Source organism: Prionailurus bengalensis, chromosome E4 (genome assembly GCF_016509475.1).
Source record: "Prionailurus bengalensis isolate Pbe53 chromosome E4, Fcat_Pben_1.1_paternal_pri, whole genome shotgun sequence".
Taxonomy (NCBI): domain Eukaryota; kingdom Metazoa; phylum Chordata; class Mammalia; order Carnivora; family Felidae; genus Prionailurus; species Prionailurus bengalensis.
In genome coordinates this window covers 21,441,056-21,460,777 of record NC_057360.1, presented here as the reverse complement: position 1 = coordinate 21,460,777, position 19,722 = coordinate 21,441,056, and the positions used below count along the sequence as shown (strand labels likewise).

At 35.9% G+C, this 19,722-nt stretch overlaps 1 protein-coding gene across 1 annotated transcript in view; it reads left to right on the top strand.

Annotated features, from left to right (window-relative positions):
* PLA2G4A (phospholipase A2 group IVA) overlaps positions 1-19,722 on the top strand; it is a 166,758-nt gene that overhangs the window by 24,000 nt on the left and 123,036 nt on the right. The window contains exon 2 of the mRNA XM_043569009.1: positions 7,589-7,691. Coding sequence (XP_043424944.1) covers positions 7,659-7,691 — 33 coding nt within the window. The 5' untranslated portion in view covers positions 7,589-7,658. The remainder of the gene's footprint in view (positions 1-7,588; positions 7,692-19,722) is intronic.

Genomic DNA, 19,722 nt, shown 5'->3' with positions numbered 1-19,722 from the left:
CAAAGAAGGATACTATATAATATTAAAGGGGACAATCCAATAAGATGTAAAAATTATAAATATTTATGCACCTATCATAGGAGTAACCAAATACATAAAAGTTACACATAAAGGAACTAATCAATAATAATACAACAATAGTAGGGGACTTTAACACCCTCCTAATATCAATGGATAGATCATATAAGCAGAAAATCAACTAGAAACAATGGCTTTGAATGGTACACTGAACCAGATGGACTTAACAGATATATTTAGACCATTCCATCCCCAAACAGCAGAATACACATTCTTTTCAAGTGCACATGGAACATTCTCCAGAATAGATCGCATATTATCCCACAAAACCAGCCTCAACAAATTCAAAAAGATCAAAGCCATACCATGTGTGTTTTATGACCATAATGCTATGAAACTAGAAGCCAACCACAAGAAAAAATCTGGAAAGACCACAATACATGGAGGTTAAATAACATGCTACTAAACAGTAAATGAGCCAGGAAATAAGAATTAAAAAGTACATGGAAGCAAATGAAAGTGAAAACACAATGGTCCAAAACCTTTGGGATACAGCAAAAGTGGTTCTAAGAGGGAAGTTTATAGCAATACAGGCCTATATCAAGAAGCAAGAAAAATTTCAATATAACCTTGCACCCAAAGAAGCTGGAAGAAGGACAATAAGCAAAATCTAAAACCAGCAGGGGGAAGGAAATAATAAAGATTAGAGCAGAAATAAATGATATAGAAATTTAAAAAGCAATAGAACAGATCAATGAAACCAGGAACTGGTTCTTTGTAAAAAATTAATAAAATTGATAAACCTCTAGCCAGACTTATCAAGAAAAAGAAGGAATTCAAATAAATAAAATCACAAATGAGAAAGGAAAAATACCCATAGAAACAAACAATCATAAGAGACTCTTATGAAAAAGCATGCCAACAAATCGGACAACTTAGAGCAATGGATAAATTCCTAGAAACATATAAATTAACAAAACTGAACTAGGGAGAAATAGAAAATTTGAACAGACTGATAACCAGCAAAGAAATTGAATCAGTAATAAACTCCCAACAAACAAAAGTCCAGGATTTTATCATCAAACATTTAAAGAAGAATTAATACCTGTTTTTCTCAAACTATGCCAAAAACTAGAAAAGGAAAGCTTCCAAATTCATTCTATGAAGCCAGCATTATCCTGATACAAAAACCAGATAAAAAAAATCACTAAAAAAGAACTGTAAGCTAATATACCTGATTGAAAATCCTCAATGAAACACCAGCAAATTGAATACATTGAAAAAAAAATCATTTACCATGATCAAGTGGCATTTATTCCTGGGTTATAAGGGTGATTCAACATTTGAAAATCAATCAACATGATATATCACATCTGTAAGAGAAAGGATAAGAACCATATGATCACTTCAATAGATGCAGAAAAAGCATTTGACAAAGTATAACATCCATTCATGATAAGAACCCTCAACAAGTGGGTTTAGAGGGAATATACCTCAACATAGAGGCCATATAGAAAAACCCACAGTGAACATCATTCTTGATGGGGAAAAACAGACCTTTTCCTCTCATGTCAGGAAGAAGACAAGGATGTCCACTCACCATTTCTATTCAACACAGTACTGGAAGACCTAACCTCAACAATCAGACAACAAATAAATAAGGCATACAAATTGGTAACTAAGAAGTAAAACTTTCACTGTTTGCAGATGACATGATACTATATGTAGAAACAAGACTCCACCAAAAATCTGCTAGAACTGATAAATGAATTCAGTAAAGCTGCAGTATAGAAAATCAATGTGCAGTAATCTGTTGTATGTCTCTACACCAATAATGAAGCAGAAGAAAGAGAAGTTAAGACAACAATCCTGTTTACAACTGCACCAAAAATAATAAGATACCTAGGAACAAACCTAACCCAAAAGGTGAAATAATCTGTACTCTGAAAGCTATTAAAATATTGATGAATGAAATTGAAAACAACAGAAAGAAGTGGAAAGATATTCCATGCTGCTGGATAGGAAGAACAAATATTGTTAAAATGTCTGTCCTACCCAAAGCAATCTACAGATTTAATGCTACTCCTATCAAAATACCAACAGCATTTTTCACAGAACTAGAACAAACATTCTAAAATTTGTATGGAACCACAAAAGACCCTGGATAGCCAAAGCAACCTTGGGGTGGGGGTGGAGGGGGGGAGAAAAAAAAAACACAGTTGAAGGCATCATAATTCCAGACTTCAAGTTATGTCACAAGCTGTAGTGATGAAAACAGTACAATACTGGCACAAAAATAGACACATAGATCAATATAACAGAATAGAAAACCTAGAAATAAACCCACAGTTGTGTGGTCAACTTATCTTTGACAAGGTAGGAAAGAATATCCAATGGGAAAAAGATGGTCTCTTCAATTAATGATGTTGGGAGAACTGGAGTACTTTCTCTTTTTTTAAATTTTTTTTTAATGTTTATTTTTGAGAGAGAGACAGCATGAGTGGGGGTGGGGGAAGAGAGAAATGGAGAGAGAGAGAGAGAGAGAGAGAGAGAGAGAGAATGAGAATGAGAATGAATCCCAAGCAGGCTCCACGCTTTCAGCACAGAGCCCAATATGGAGCTCAAACTCACAAAACCATGAGATCATGACCTGAGCCAAAGGCAAGAGTCAGGCCACCCAGGTGGCCCTGGACAACTTTCTTACACAAAAATAAATTAAAAATGTATTAAAGACCTAAATATGAGACCTTAAACTATAAAAATCCTAAAAGAGAACAAAGGCAGTAATATCTTTGACATCAGCCACAGCAACTTTTTTCTAGATAGGTCTCCTAAGACAAGGGAAACAAAAGCAAAAGTAAACTATTGAGACTACATCAAAACAAATAGGTTCTGCACAGCAAAGGAAACAATTAACAAAACTAAAAGGCAACCTACAGAATGGGAGAAGGTATTTGCAGATGACATCTGATAAAGGACTAGTATCCAAAATAAAGAACTTAGAAAACTCAACACCCAAAATAATAATGCAGTTACAAAATGGACAGAAGACATGAACAGATACTTCCCCAAAGAAGACCTACAGATAGCCAACGGACACATGAAAAGATGTTCATCATCACTTACTATCAGGGAAATGTAAATCAAAACTACAATGAGATTATCACCTCACACCAGTCAGAATGGCTTAAATCAACAACACAAGAAACAATAGCTGTTGGTGAAAATGTGGAGAAAAAGCAACCCTCTTGCACTGTTGGTGGGAATGCAGACTGGTGCAGCCACTGTGGAAAACAGTACGGAAGTTCGTCAAAAAGTTAAAAATAGAACTACTTTAGGATACAGCAATGGCACTACTAGATATTTACCCAAGGAATACAGAAACACTAGAGGGAGGCATGCAGCCCTGTGTTTATTGCAGCATTATTTATAATAGCCAAGATATGGAAACAGCCCAAGTGTCCATCTACACAATGGAATGTTATTCAACTATGAAACCTTGTAATTTACAATGAAATGGATGGAACTAGAGAGTATAATACTAAGTGAAATAAGTCAGAGAAAAGACAAATACCATATGATTTCACTCATATGTGGAATTTAAGAAACACAACAGATGAGCAAAGGGAAAAAAAAGAGAGACAATCCAAGAAACAGAATCCTAATTATAGAGAACAAGCTGATGGTTACAAGAAGGGAAGGAGGCAGAGGGTTAAGTTAAATAGGTTATGGGGATTAAGGAGTGCACATGTCGTGGTGAGCCTTGGGTGATGTATGGAATTGTTGAATCACTATATAATACACCTGAAACTAACATAACATTGTATGTTAAGTCATTGGAATTAAAATAAAAGCTTAAATTTAAAAAAAGAAAGTTTGCATGCATTGAGAATGTATTTACTATGGGACAGGCACCTTTCACTATACTTAATTCATCCTCACTACGCCATTGAAGGTAGTACTATTCCCATTTGTGGCAGAATACACCAGGTCTTAAAATGTGAAACTGGAGTTTGAATCAGGGTCTTTCTAATCCCACATCCAGTGGTGTTTTTACCAAATTATGCTGCTTCAATGAAGAGAATAATAGGATTTTCCCTTGGGCATTGAATCCCTGATAGTAGTCCCCTGGCATTACCGTACAACTGCATGGACTTTGCAGCTTCTGGAGGGGGAAGGTGTATCTCTCAGGGATTATGACTACTGCAGCAGCATAAAAACTTCATGCTCTTGGAGCGTCAGGTGGCTGATCAATGTGCTTGAAAAAAGAATTGCCATTAAGAAATTGCTTCACTTCTAAGGGGTAATGATATAAGGGAAACATAGATTGTTAGACTAAGAAAAGTGCAGGCAATTTCCATGCTCTATCATCCATAAGAATATGTTCCACCAGCAGCTCTAGAGTATGAGCTGTATTCTGACTTGGGACCTGATGTAGGCTATCTTGAATTTGATTGGCGTGAAAGCAGTAGCCATTAAGTCATTGATGATCATTTTAAATAACGTGTCCTACGATCTCCCGGTCCGTGAGTTCGAGCCCCGCGTCAGGCTCTGGGCTGATGGCTCAGAGCCTGGAGCCTGTTTCTGATTCTGTGTCTCCCTCTCTCTCTGCCCCTCCCCCGTTCATGCTCTGTCTCTCTCTGTCCCAAAAATAAAATAAAAACGTTGAAAAAAAAATTTTTTTTAATAAATTAAAAAAAAAATAAATAACGTGTCCTAGAAATAGCTCAGAAAATCCTGACAGTGGGAAGGGCTAGTTAGGATCGTACCATCTGATACATATACATATTTCCTATATAACAAATTCAAATATAAATACCAGGTCATCCTAGTAGAGTGTTGCCTGTATCTTCTTATGCTGTTGTTCCTTTAACATGAAATGTAGTTGTAAGAATACTTAGAGCCTAATCAGAGGCACAGTACAGTATGGTGGTAAATAAATAATTATGTTTGTATGATGTTTGTAATGTGAAGATAATTAGGGGAAATAATAAGCAGGAAAAGAGAAACTTATCCTAGTATGGATTAAGAGAGTGAAATGATGCAGAAGATATAGACAGAGATGAGGAATATGCAATTTGTGGATTTAAAAAAATGAACTTTTACTTGGCTACAGTGTTTTTGTATAACTGGTCTTGAAAGTTGTTTCTCTTATATAAATATATCCATCCATTTGTTCACTCAACAAATATATATTAATTGGCCATATGTACCTACGTAGGGGCTGGGAGTATTACAAAATAAAATACATAAAAGATCTGCCTCCATGGAGTTTGTATCCTAATTAAGTGAGAGGGGAAATAGACAAAAAACTAGATAATCCATGTTAGATGGCAAAAAAAGAAAGGTTTCCACCATTTAAAATAATACGGTCAGGGGGTGCCTGGGTGGCTCAGTCAGCTAAGTATCTGACTCAGGCTCAGGTCATGATCTCACAGTTCGTGAGCCCTGCTTTGGGTGAGCCCTGCTTCTCTCTCTGTCTCTCTGTCTCTCTGTCTCTCTGTCTCTCTGTCTGTCTCTGTCTCTCTCCGCCCCTCGCTCGCACTCTCTCTGTCTCAAAAATAAGTAAATAATATAGTCAGGGAAAGCTTTACAGGGAAGATGATACTGTAGTAAAGATCTGAAAGTTACTGACAAGGCAAGTAGATCCAACCAAAATAACAGACAGCTAAGGCAATTAGTGATTGGGTAATATTATAAAAAATTGTATTTGGTTTAAAATAAGCTAATACAAGATTAAGTTTATAGTAGTTTATAAAATCAGAATGATGGTTTGCCTTCATCTTGGTTTAAAATGCTGGCTACATTTTTATCAGGAAAATATATTATAAGATCAGGGACACTTGGGTGGCTCAGTCGGTTAAGCTTCCAACTTTGGCTCAGGTCATGATGTGGTCTCTGGGTGATGATGATGTGCCAGTGTAGGATTATCAGTTGTAACCATCGTCCCACTGTGGTGGAAGATATTGGTATTGGGAGAGACTGTGTATGTGTGGGGACAGGGAGTTTATGGGGAAATTTCTGTACCTTCATTTCAATTATGTTATGAATTTAAAACTACCCTGAAAAAATAAAGCCTTTAAAAATAAATAAATGAATGAATAAATAAGTGCTATTCTTTTTGCTTAAGAAATGATGAAGGAAGTAAGTTTAATAACTCAAGGGCACTTGATGAGAGATCCCATCTGTATAAAAAATTAAAATCCTTTCTTTCCCTTTGTACTCTAAATATATGATTATGCATCAGATAGTCTGGAAGGATACACATCAAAATAAAATCGTGATTACACTTTATTCTTTATTTGCTTCCATAGTTCATGTTCATAAAATTGAGCATGAGCTATTTTTTATAATTTTTAAAATGTGATGTTTAAAAAGAAAAGAAACACTTTAAAATTTTTAAATTTTATTCTGAAATTAAAACATTTTAGAATGTACATATTAATCATAAATAACAAAGGTATTTGAAAAGCTGTTCCAAATTAGATGTGACATATAGAATGCTAAGATATAAATATATATTGTTTTATAGTCTCAAGGGAAAAAAAATCTATAATGGAAGAACAAATGTTCATTGAATAGTTTATTTGATTTTAAATAATATGGAGTAATTGTAGGAGAAGAAAGCATAGAAAGCATTTTTTCACTGAAATATTTTTTATTCACCTGCTTCCAAATTAAACTGTATTTTAGAATGAATACTTTTTTTAAAAATGTCAGCACTGAAGTTGAAATTCAAGGTGAAATATATATATGTTATATATTTAATATATATGTTATATATGTATAAACATATATTAATATTATATATGAATAACATATGTTACATATTATACATTAATATATATATACATATATAATATATATTAATAACATATATGTGTTATATATTTAATATATATTTATAATTTTTTAATGTTTATTTATTTTTGAGAGAGAGAGAGAATGCACATGTGCATGAGGGAGGGGCAGAAAGAGAGGGAGATAGAATCCCAAGCAGGGTCTGCACTGTCAGCACAGAGCCTGACGTGGGACTTGAACTCACAAACCAGGAAATCGTGACCTGAGCTGAAATCAAGACTTGGAGGCTTAACCAACTGAGCCACCCAGGCACCCCAACATGAATGTTTTTAAAGCTCTTAACAAATAGCTAAGGTAAAAAATGTTCCTTTTTTAGCATGATTTTGTGTAACACTGGCCCAATTGAGAAAACAAACAATGGGATGTGGCTTTTTAGTTATAAACACTACAAAAATTATTTTAATTTTTCGTAAGTTCAATGAATTTCTCATAAAATACTTGGCAAATGCAAAAAAAAATTCTGGACTTTCCTAATAATTACTGACAGGATACATTTGAACAAATAAATATGGAAATTAAACAGTACTATCAAAATATGTTTATCCTTTCCCTAAGTTGTGTGTGTACGCTCAGTCATATAAACAAATGGGAACTCTATCTGGTCCCCTTGGGTGGACTTTTACTTCCTAAGGTTCATATTCATCATCATATAAATCTTAGAATCGCATCCAAGAGGAAGCTTGACAATAATGATTATTTATTTTTGTAGGTTTTAAAGAAGCTAGAGTACCAGAGAAGACCTTTGAAGTGTGAAGAGATTTTCTGTAATTGAAACCAAAATGTCATTTATAGATCCTTATCAGCACATTATAGTAAGTCATTTACTGTTTATAAATCCTTTCTGGGAGGGAGGCAGATATATTTCTGTGCACGAGTATTGCTTCTGTTGGCTAATAAAGTAAAGCTCTATGGCAACTCCTGGACTTTTCATGAAACTCATATAAACTACAAACTCCTATAACACATAATAAAAGTAACTCATTTTTTTTTCACTGTAAGAGGTACTTGGAGGGGGAAAAAATACCAAAACGTGTGTAACAGTACAGAACTTTCATGGAACAATAAAAAAATGTAGTTACCACTTAGCAACTATCAGTCTGTGTAAGTTCAACCCTTCACATGAATTGGTGGAGAGAAGAAAAAAGAATTATTGAATTGAAGGCTACATTCTGGTATGCTCTGCCAGGGTAATGCATTCTATACTTTCCCTTAGGTAGGTATAGTTAAACCAACTCTTGTGTGAGTGGTTAATTATCAGGAAAGAGTTGAGTCATTTCAAATTTTAGTATGTATTTTCCAAACTCAGTTGGAAGTACTCACCTTCTCTTCTGATCAGAGAAACAAAGGAGCAATTGTTTTGCTGAATTCAACACTTGAGATCCAGTTAGGTTAGGTTTATATGGACTAAAAATAGTTTTTATGGATTTTAAGGAATAATCCACAGCCTTATTATTACTTAAAATGAAGCACTGTTCTCTTACTCTACATCCTTCTCTAGCTACCATCCTCTCTCTCTTTCCCTGCCTGGGTAGCCGTGATTAACATATTACAGTTGTTTTCTAGTGCTTTCTTCTCCTCCATTCACAACCTGAATCATTAAAAACTGGACTCAGCTTTCCCACTTCACAAAAAGGAAAAAAAAAAATCCATCGAGGGCCTCTTTTGGCTCTGAATTCAATGGACTCTTCAGTACTCCCCCACCCGTACTGGTCATACTTTTTCTAAAACTCTTCTCAATTTTCTGTGGTTCTGTTTCCGATTTCCCTGGTTCTGTTTCCTATTTTCTTGCAATAGGTTCCTTCTTAGTTTTCTTTGCAAGCTGTTCTTCCTGTTGGAGTCTTTTTTTTTTCAATTGAGGGGTGACATAAATAAAGTGCATAAATCTTAACTGTTCAGCTTGATGGATATTAACCTATATATTCACTCATGAATATATAACCTATATATTCCACCATCATCCAGATAAAAATACACAGCATTAGAGGTAACCCAGAAGAGTTGTTCATGTCCTTTCCAGTCAATAAACCCCACAAAGGTAACCAATGTTTGACTTCTATTACCACAGATAAGTTTTGCCTGTTTTTGACCTTCATATAGATACCTGCATTCAACGTTATATCTGTGAGATTCATTCATGTTGTTGTGAGCAGCAGAATTCCACACTTTCACACTTCACATTTCAATTTCCACACTTTCACATTTCAATTTTCATATCTGAATATACTACAGACTATCTAGTCTCCTGATAACCATCATCCCCTCACTGAATGGTAGCAGTGCCTCTACTGTAAATCAAGCAGCCATATGTGTGTGGCTTGATTTCTATTCTGTTCTATTGGTCTATTAGTCTTCGTTATATAATACCAGTTATATGTCCATCTGAATTTCTGTAGCTTTGAAATGTATCTTCTGTATGATAGTGTATATCCTCCAACTTTTCTTCTTTAAGATTGCCGTGGCTATTATCAGTCTTCTGCATTTCCACATAAATTTTGCAATCAGTTTGTCAGTTTACACACACACACACACACACCTGCTGGAATTTTTAATGGCACTGTAATGATTCTATAGACCAATGAAGGGAGGGATGACATGATAACATTGTTGAGTCTTCCAACCCATTAATAACCCATGAATCTAATCCAGATGAATGTTATTTAGATTATCTTTAAGTCTCTCTGGAGTGTATTGTATTTTTCAGTAGAAAACCTTTTATAGTATCCCCACTTGCCTGCGGTTTCAGTGACCTGTGGTCAGCTTTTATACAGAAATAGATGATCCTCCGGATATATTGTCAAAAGGTCAGTAATAGCCTAACACTGTGTCACAAAGCCTGTGTCATTCACCTCACTTCATCTCATCACGTAGGCATTTTATCATCTCACAAGATCACGGGAGGGTGAGTCCAATACAAGACGCTTCGAGAGAGAGAGCACATTCACATAACTTTTATTACGGTTTATTGTTATTTTGTTCCATTTTATTATTGGTTATTGTTAATCTCTTACTGCATCTAATCTATAAACAAACTTTATCATACAGACATATGTTTAAGAAAAAAAACAGTATATAGAGAGTTTGTACTATCCATGGTTTCAGGCATCCATGGCTGGAGTGGGAGGTGGGGGGTGGGATGGGGATGTGGGGTTGCTTGGAATGTATCCCCTATGGGTAGAGTATCTTCCAAGTAGTTGTTGCATTTATATCAAAATGGAATCAATTTTTGTAGATCCAGTGAATTTACTGAATTTCTTTATCAATGTTCCATATACAACAGTATATTCCATTTTAAAACTTTTGCTTTATGAATTATGAAGATATGTTATTCATATAACTTCTGAATGTATATATTTCTGTCTAATTGATGTTTTATCATTAGGTCCTTTTTTATCTCTAATAATAACTTGTTCTAAATTTTACTTTGTCTTTTATTAATTTGAACCCTCTGGTTTCTTTGATTAGTGTGTGCATCTTTTTTATTTGCAATTTATATTTTTCCTTATAAAGTGTGGTGTTTGTAAAAGGCATACAATCAGTGTTTAAAATGAGATGATTGATTCAAAGACTCATGAAAATAAAATAAAATCATAAAATGAGATGATCTTTGTTTTCTGAAACAGTCTCCTACTTTCCCAATTCTGATTTTCTGTAGATGCATTTCAACAATGAAGGTAGGTTCCTTTTGTTATTTTTCATACTAATTGAGTTTTTATATCTTATGCACAGATTAATGATTCTCACCTTACCATTTCAAGAGTGGTGGGTAATTTCTATCACTTTCAGAGAATTTAACCAAAGTGTTCACTCTTCAACTTAAACATGAAATTTGGCACTAGAGACTGAAAACGAAGAAGGAAGATAAGGTTAAAGTCTATAACCCTGAGCTTGAGACAAAAACCAACAATAATTATGAATCCTAACATTTGGATTTTCAATTCATTCTACCTCTAAATCTATCGCAGTTTTTTTTTTTTCTGAGCACTTATCATTATTTATTGAATGCCCATTGTGTACCACTCCCTGTCAGTTGTCAGTAGGCACTGGGGATGCAAAAGTGAATCAAACAGAGTCCCTGAACTGAGCTTATGCCAAACATTTATTTACACGCTAACCATAATATTTAGAAAGGGCTCTGAGGGTCGCCTGGGTGGCTCAGTCGGTTAAGCGGCTGACTTCGGCTCAGGTCATGATCTCGGGGTCCGTGAGTTTGAGCCCCGCGTCGGGCTCTGTGCTGACAGCTCAGAGCCTGGAACCTGTTTCAGGTTCTGTGTCTCCCTCCCTCTCTGCCCCTCCCCTGTTCATGCTCTATCTCTCTCTGTCTCAAAAATAAATAAATGTTAAAAAAAAATTAAAAAAAAATAGAAAGGGCTCTGATAAGAGACAATGACCATAACTAAAAAAATAAATAAAAAACTAATAAAACTAATAACTCTGGGAATAACTAATAATTGGAATCCTTCTGAAATTCCTAGAGGGAGTGACACAGGCCTGAAAGTTTAGTAGAAGTTAAGTGAAGAGGGAGAAAATTACTTTTCTGGATTGGAAAAAACAAATATGAGGTAGTGTGGCGATGAGAAAGTTCATTTAAGGAAATGAAAGAAGTTCAGTATGGTTGGAGTGTACTACATTTCAGAGAACATTGTTATTTCAAATGACCTTCACTCTTCTACCTAATCTGACCAGGCTTTATTACTGAGCGTCATACAGTCCTCACCTGTCCCTTGTCAGATGACCTGTGAACTGGCCATTTAGTTTCTTCTTCTTCTTTTTTTAAATGTTTATTTATTTTTTGAGAGAGAGGGAGGGAGAGAGAGAGAGTGGGGGTGGGCAGGGGCAGAGAGAGTGGGAGACAGAGAATCCAAAGCAGGCTCTGCCCTGTCAGCTCAGAACTTGATGCGGGGCTCGAACTCAAGATCTGTGAAATCATGACCTGAGCTGAAGTCAGATTATTAACCAAACTGAGCCATGCAGGCACCCCTAGTTTCTTCTTTTAACATGGCAGAGTATATTTAAAAATAAAACTGCATCTAGATATTTTAAAACTCATTGCTGTCATCCTTTCTCTCATTTTAACAGTAGCTAAATACTTAGGCCATAGTCATTACCTATGTGGCATTTCCTATGATGAAGCATGCAAACCACATACCTGTATCACAGTTTTCATGACCTTTCCCAGCTTCAGAGTGGGACAGTTAATTACTATTCCAACTTATATCCCCTTTACAGGAAGAGGATCCCAAGTGCTTTATAATTTTGTTCTTTCTTCTTGTTCTTTCTGTGTATGTATGAAAAAGACTGCGTGTGTATGTGTGTGTGTCTGTGTAAATTGTTTCAGTGACAAAATTCCCTGCTCTAGTTTTCGAGATACTTTTCAAAATATGTAAGTGGGTATACTCAACACAGAACAATTTTAGTAAAAAGGAAAGATGGGGAAAATTAAGTCAGCTAACTTGTAATGAGTGGTGTCAGACAGGCTAATACAGTTTTGGCTGCCTCAAGGCACAGAAGATTGGCCTTATTTTCACCACCCCTGTGATGCAGTGACATGTTGGAGAATCCCGTAGGCTGATGCAGCAATTGACAGCCAGCAAGTTCTCTTGCTTCCCGTAGTGCTGGCTTTTAAGAACTTGGTAGAAAATGGAGTGATAAACCTATGGCAGAATTCAGTTTCCATATGTTTACAGTTGTGAGATTCTTTCCAACCTGAAGGATGTTTGTGTCTCCAGGATTTATTAAAATTCTTTTGGACCAAGGAGACCAATTTTACAAGAATAGATCAAGTATAAAAGATTTATAAAAATTTCCAGCTTTTTACTCTGAAAATGAGTCATTTCCTGGAATGAAAAAGAATCCACAGTTCTTCCCACCACCTATTAGCAATGGGGGGCCATTGTCCCACTTCCACAGAACCTAAGGTTGTCCTCCCATGAGAGACAGTCAACCACATGGGTATGCTAGCATGACTTGACTGCCTGCTAAATGCAGGGAGCTTTGAAAAACATTATTGTGGGATGACTGGAAATTTTACCAAGAAAGTGGAAAGCTATTATTCTCGATTATTATGGTAACATTGTGGGGGGGGGGGGCTGGGTAAGTTGTCAAAGAACTAGTATTCTACTGCTGGTTCCTGTCTTTAGTTACGTGCTCATGAGCACCTCAACTGAGTTTTAGCCGCTTCGTGTGGAAAACAGTATGAATGGTACCTGCTGTGTCTGCCTCACAGGGCTTTTATAAATAGTAAGTTGATATGTGTACAAAGTATTCTCTAGACACAGTAAACACAGGCATTTCCAGCCAAGGGACCTCAGAAGGTAAGATACTGCTACTGAGAAATCAAAAATATAAAGGTGGCAAAATTCCTATTGTAAAAGCCTAGCACTGGGCAAAACTAATAGTTTTTATGGCAAATAGCATATTTTGTGTATGTGAGCACTACCAAGTTCTAGAAAAGTGAAAAAAGGATGGGTAGCGATAAGCTTCTAATCTTTCCCTGATACCAGTCATTCCTTATGGTGCAGTCTCTGGCAGTTTCAACTTAAAACAGGGGGGTGGGTGGTTTACTAGGGTACTCATCCTTCGTCAGTGCCCTGCTTAGTCTCAGCCTCCTCCTCTCTGGATCAGCAAATGCCCCTGTGGCAAAACCATGCTTACCTCTCTGGTTTGCTGTGCTCTTTGACTTTTTTTTTTTTTTAATTTTTTTTTTCAACATTTATTTATTTTTGGGACAGAGAGAGACAGAGCATGAATGGGGGAGGGGCAGAGAGAGAGGGAGACACAGAATGGGAAACAGGCTCCAGGCTCTGAACCATCAGCCCAGAGCCTGACGCGGGGCTCGAACTCACGGACCATGAGATCGTGACCTGGCTGAAGTCGGACGCTTAACCGACTGCGCCACCCAGGCGCCCCTGTGCTCTTTGACTTTTGATCTCCCTCCTGGTAGTTAAGGCCTTTCTATATTGTTAGTTCTTTGTTACTGTATTAGTCAGTGTTCTCCAGAGAAACAGAATCGATAGGACATAGAGTCTGGATTTAGCTTGTAAACAAAAGAAATTTATTGCTCAGAGTTCTGGCGGCTGCAAAGTCCAAGATTGAGGAGCCAGCACGGCTGCATTTGGTGAGGACCCTCTTCCTGGTTTGTAGCCACTCCGTCCTCATAAGGTAGAAGAGGCAAGGAATCTGTCTAGATTCTCTTTCATAAAGACGCTAATCCATTCATGAGAGTTCCTTATACCTCCCAAAGCTCCCATCTCCTAATCTTTGAGGGGTTAAGATTTCAGCAAATGAATTTTGGGGGACACAAATATTCAGACCATAGCAGATAGATCTAGATATGGAGATTTATTTTGAGGAATTGTGTCATGTGGTTATGGAGGCCGTGAAGTCACCCATTCTGCCATCTGCAAACTGGAGACCCAGGAAAGATGGGGGTTTAATTCGGTCCAGTTCTGGAGGCTGGAGAACTTAGGGGGCTAATGGTATAAATAGCAGTCTAAGGCCAGGAAAAGATAAAATGAGGGGTTTCAGCTCAAGCAGTGAAACTCGGAGAAAAGAGGCATATTCCTCTTTTTGTTTTGTTCAGGCCCCCAACAGATTGGATGATGCCAACCCACCCTGGGAGAAAGCAATCTACTTTTCTGAGTCCCCTGATTCAAATGATAATGTAATTTGGAAACACCCTAACACACACACACACACACACACACACACACACACACCCAGAAGTAATGTTTAATCTGAATACCCCAACATCAGTCACAGTTACTTTTAGGAAAACCTTTACCCGCTTTGTAAAACCTTATCCAGTTTTCAGTTATTTTCTGTGGGAAGTGGTAATCCGGATTGTTTAATCTGCCATTATCACAAGTGGAGTTCCCCATTACTTGAAATTGGTAGTGCTTCTGCATAATCCCCAGAAGAGAGAGAAAGTCTGATCTTGACAGAGTTTTGCAGATGGCTAAATTATCCCTCCAACTTGACATTCGATATTGCTCTATGTGAAATTCTAATGTTGGAGCCTGGATTTGTTTCAGGGGACCCTTGACAAATCCCATGTCATTGGTGAAATAATTGCCATTTTACAGATGAGGAAACCAAGGCAGGAAAAACTGAGAAAATATAAGGCAATTTATTGTAAATACCCTTTTGACTTATGTTTGTATTGTTTAGTTATGAATCTTTTACTGCTTAATGACAAAGACACAGTAAGACCAAGAGAAGGTTTTTAAGAAGTCCCTTAAAATAAAGATAATAAAATAAAGTCCCTAAAAATAAAATAAAAATAAAATTACCCCAAATGGCATCTGTAAATATATCTACACTTTCAAATGTTTGGATCTACTAGATGTCGTGTACACATCTGAAGATCATCCACGCAAAGACACCTTAGATTTGAATGAACACGATGTATTACCTAGATCAGTAATTCTAAACCAAATAAGTATTTCTGCCACCCAAAACATCTTTAAGAGTGGGGAAACCTTTTCAAGTTTTCAAGCAGATGGTGCTTCATGTGTTCTAAAGAGCCTCTCCAGGAGAAGGAGGGGCACCTGGGTGGCTCAGTCAGTTAAGCGTCCCACTCTGTTTCAGCTCAGGTCATGATCTCACGGTTTGTGAGCTGGAGCCCTGCGTTTGACTCTGCACTGACAGTGTGGAGCCTGCTTGGGATCCTTTCTTTCCCCCTCTCTCTGTCACTTCTCTGTTCACACTCTCTCTCTCTCTCAAAATAAATAAACTTTTAAAAAGATAAAAAAAAAATAAAGAGCCCCTCCAGGAGAATGAAGGTGTACCTCTCTACCTCATGGGCCTTAGCTCAGCCATCATTACTCCAAAAACAGTGTGCGTTTCTTCAGGGGTATTGAAGTAGGAAAAAAGTTGATGTTAAAAAAATTGTGTGTGTGTGTGGTACTGTAGCTACTTAATTAGACATTGGACCAGAATCTATATCTCAATTAAAATTCAGGTGCTAAAGATTCGGGTGACTGATTCATTTTAGGTATTTTGAAGATGTTATAGTCACTATAAATTTATGGTGAATGTGGCATTAAGTGAGTCTTTTAGATGTAAGCTGTCACCATCACATTTTTTTTTAGACTGGTTTTCTGCTAGAACAGTCTCAGTAATCCCAACTAAATAGGACTTAAAATCTTCTAACATCAGTGAAAACGAACCCTATATCATACTTCAATTTTTAAACATATATATGCATATTTATTATGGTATAATATGTTATTACTGTATTTGATATATACATACATATTGTGTAAGTGGAAAGTTTCTTGTTGATGAGGGAGAAGAAACTCAAATCAGATTTCTGATTATGATTTTCTTTTAATGAAGAAAAATCTAACTCCACTAGAACTAACAAATTCTGTTGACAAATTGGGTGTTTGGGGCATTAGGATAATTTGTGCACATAGCAATCCATGACTGAGAATTCTGAGAGTTTAGATAGAATTGTAGGTTGTAAATAGTTAAACTGGTCACTCTTAAAAAATGTGAGAGAGTAGTAGTAACACAATGCCTGTGGCTCTCAAATACATCAGAATGAAACTCCACACCAGGAAGTGAAACCAAAAATAGGTACCTTATCTAAAACACTATCCTCACTCTTAGATGGCATCAATGCAGCAATTCTTTTAAAAACATTTCTGAGATCTGTTTGAAATTGCCTGTTGCTGATTGTGGTGATGACAATCTCTGGGTTCGGTAATGAGATTCCGCAGTCTTTATCATACCAACAGTCTTTGGTTTTAGTTTAACTTAAAGTTAAGCAATGACAGTTAAGTAGAGAAAGAAAACTATTTGCATGCAGAATGTACCTTCTCTTCCATCAGATTTGTTTTATGATTATTTCTTCGGTTCTTTATAACAGTAGAACTTTCAACAGATTAGAACAATCATCAAATCGACTTTTTACAAACTGGTTCTTGTTTCCAATGCCCATTTTAGTTACAGTTGTTAATATAATTCTCCAGAATGAATTTAATACAGTAGCTATTTTCATAACGACCGGGAAATTGTGAGACGAAAAAGGGTCATGATTTTCACGATGGAAAAGATTAGGGATGAAAAAGACACTCAAAGTAAGGTAATCCAAGACCTGAAGGCAAAGCTTAATCTTGGTGGCTGAGTCAGTGTATTGAGCTTATATTTGACATCTCAATTGAAATATGGCATCTCTTTTTGCCAACTACCAACTAGCATTGTGCTGAGTCATCAGTTTCTTCCAGGGAACACTGGTTGTGGATTCAATAATATCATTTCCTCTGGCACCACCCCTGAGACATAACCAAAAGTCTCCTATCCAAGTCGGAAGCTAGTCTAGTCCATACTAGTTTGAAATTATAACTGATATTGGCCCCGGGATGTTTCAAAGAATTATCAAAAGGTATTTGGACTTGATTAAAACTAAACATTTTTCTCAAAGAATTTGTATTTACTTTACAGATATTATAATCTTTACAGCTCTTATAAGGAGATGGGCATGATTTTGACACTCATGTTTTGAAAATAACTTACAGGTGATCTGAAGATTTATCGTGTTTCTGAAATTAACTTATAAGAACCAAGAAATGGTTGATTTGTCCCCTATTTCCTATGAATGGTTTGCAAGTATTTCATTCATTATAGTTAAGACAGAATTGAGGCTAATGGAAATAAAAGCAGATTAAAACAGCTCAATGATACAGGAAATAACTCAGTTACTAGAGGAACGTCAGATCAACTACAGGTATACCAGACAGACTAGATGATAACTGTACCACTTTAATAAATGAAAACAGCCTTTTTCACTAAAGGTATGGGTATTTGGTAGTATTCTCTGTATAAGTGAAGGAATGTACAAAGAGTGAAGACATTGGGGACAGCAAGAATGGAGTCTAATTCAAGTTTAACTTTTCCTATCTATGAGATACTGGGAAATTAACCTCTCAGAATCTCACTTTAGTTATATATAAATATAAATAAAACCTATGTTCTTTATCAGGTTGAGAAAGTTCCCATCTATTCTTTGATTGCTGAGAGTTTTTATCCTAAATACGTGTTGAATTTTGTCAAATGATTTCTTTGCGCTGTTGATATGATCATGTTATTTTTCTTGTTTCGCCTGTTTATGTAATGGACTACATTATTTGGTTTTTGAATGCTAAACCAGCCTTGCATACCTATGGTAAATCCCACTTGCTTGTGGTTATATTTCCTTGTATATATTATTGGATTCTATTTGCTAATAATTTGTTGAGAACTTTTTCATCTATGTTTATGATAGATACCGGTTGGTAGTGGGTTTATATTTTTTCCTTGTAATGTCTCTGTCCGGTTTGTTATCAAGGTAATGCTGGCTTCATAAAATGAGTTAGGCACTATATCTTCTGCTTCTGTCTTCTGGAAGAGACTGGAGAGTATTGGTGTAATTTCTTCCTTAAGTGTTTAGTAGAATTACCAGTGAATCCATCTGGGCCTGGTGCTTTCTGTTTTGGAAGGTTGGGTATTGATTCAATTTATTTATACATATAGGCCTATTCATCTTGTCTGTTTCCATTTGTGTGAGTTTTGGTAGATTATGTCTTTCAAGGAACTGGTCCATTTCATCTAGGTTATTAAATTGTGGGCTTGGAGTTGTTCATAGTATTCCTTTATTGTCTTTTTAATGTCCATAGAATCTGGAGTGAACTTCCCTCATTCATTTATGATATTTATAATTTGTGCTCTCTTTTTTTCTTATGTAGCCTGGCTTATCAATTTTGTTACTCTTTTCAAAGAACCAACTTTTAGTGTCAATTATTTTCTTTGTTGGTTTTCCATTGTCAATTTTATTCATTCCTGCTCTAATTTTTACTGTTTCTTCTGCTTACTTTGGACTTAATTTTTGCTTTTCTGTTTCTAGTAGACACTTAGGTGATTGATTTTAGATCTTTCTTTTTTCATATATGCATATCATGAAATAAAACTTGAAATATATGTATATATGAAATAATATGTATGTCAAAATACATATTATTTCATTTCCCTCTAAGCACTACTTTTGCTGCATCCCCAAAATTTTGATAAGTTGTAGTTTCATTTTCATTTAGTTCCAAATATTTAAAAATCTCTCTTGAGACTTCTTCTTTGGCATATGTGTTATTTAAAAGTGAGTTATTTAATCTCCAAGTACTTTGTGATTTTCCAGATGTCATTCAGTTTTGATTGCCAGTTTAATTCAATTGTGGTCTGAGAGTATGTATCATATGATTGTTCAACATGAGCTTACGAATGTGTATTCTGGTGTTGGATGAAGTAGCCCGTAATGTCAATTATATCTAGTTGACTGATGGTGCTGTTGAGTTCCAACGTGTCCTTACTAATTTGCTGCCTGATGGTTCTATTTCTGATAGAGGGGTATTGAAGTCTCCAACTAATACAGTGAAGTTTTTTGGGTTTTTTTTGGTAGGGTCAGTGTGTGTTATTTTCAGTTGTATAGGGCAACACACTTTTTTTTTACAAGCATTCATTTAATTTATAATTGATAATTTCATTTATACAGAATAAAACTTTGACTACTCAGGCACCTCTGGCTATAGAAGATATTTCTCTTCAATAATAAACTTGAGTAAGAATTATCTTGAAAGATTTTACATGCTTCTCTGCCTTTTTAAATAAAGTATGCTCATCATTCAGGACTTCACCTCTTCCTGATGCTACATTACAAATCTGAACATAAATTATTCTATTGAGAGAGTGATATCTTCAGAAACTGTTGAATGTTATATAACTTTTGGTTCTATATCTCACTACTGCTGGTCCTATATATGAATCTGTTTTATAGTTTTTTCTACCTCCTCGATTTTAGACTGTCATTACTCA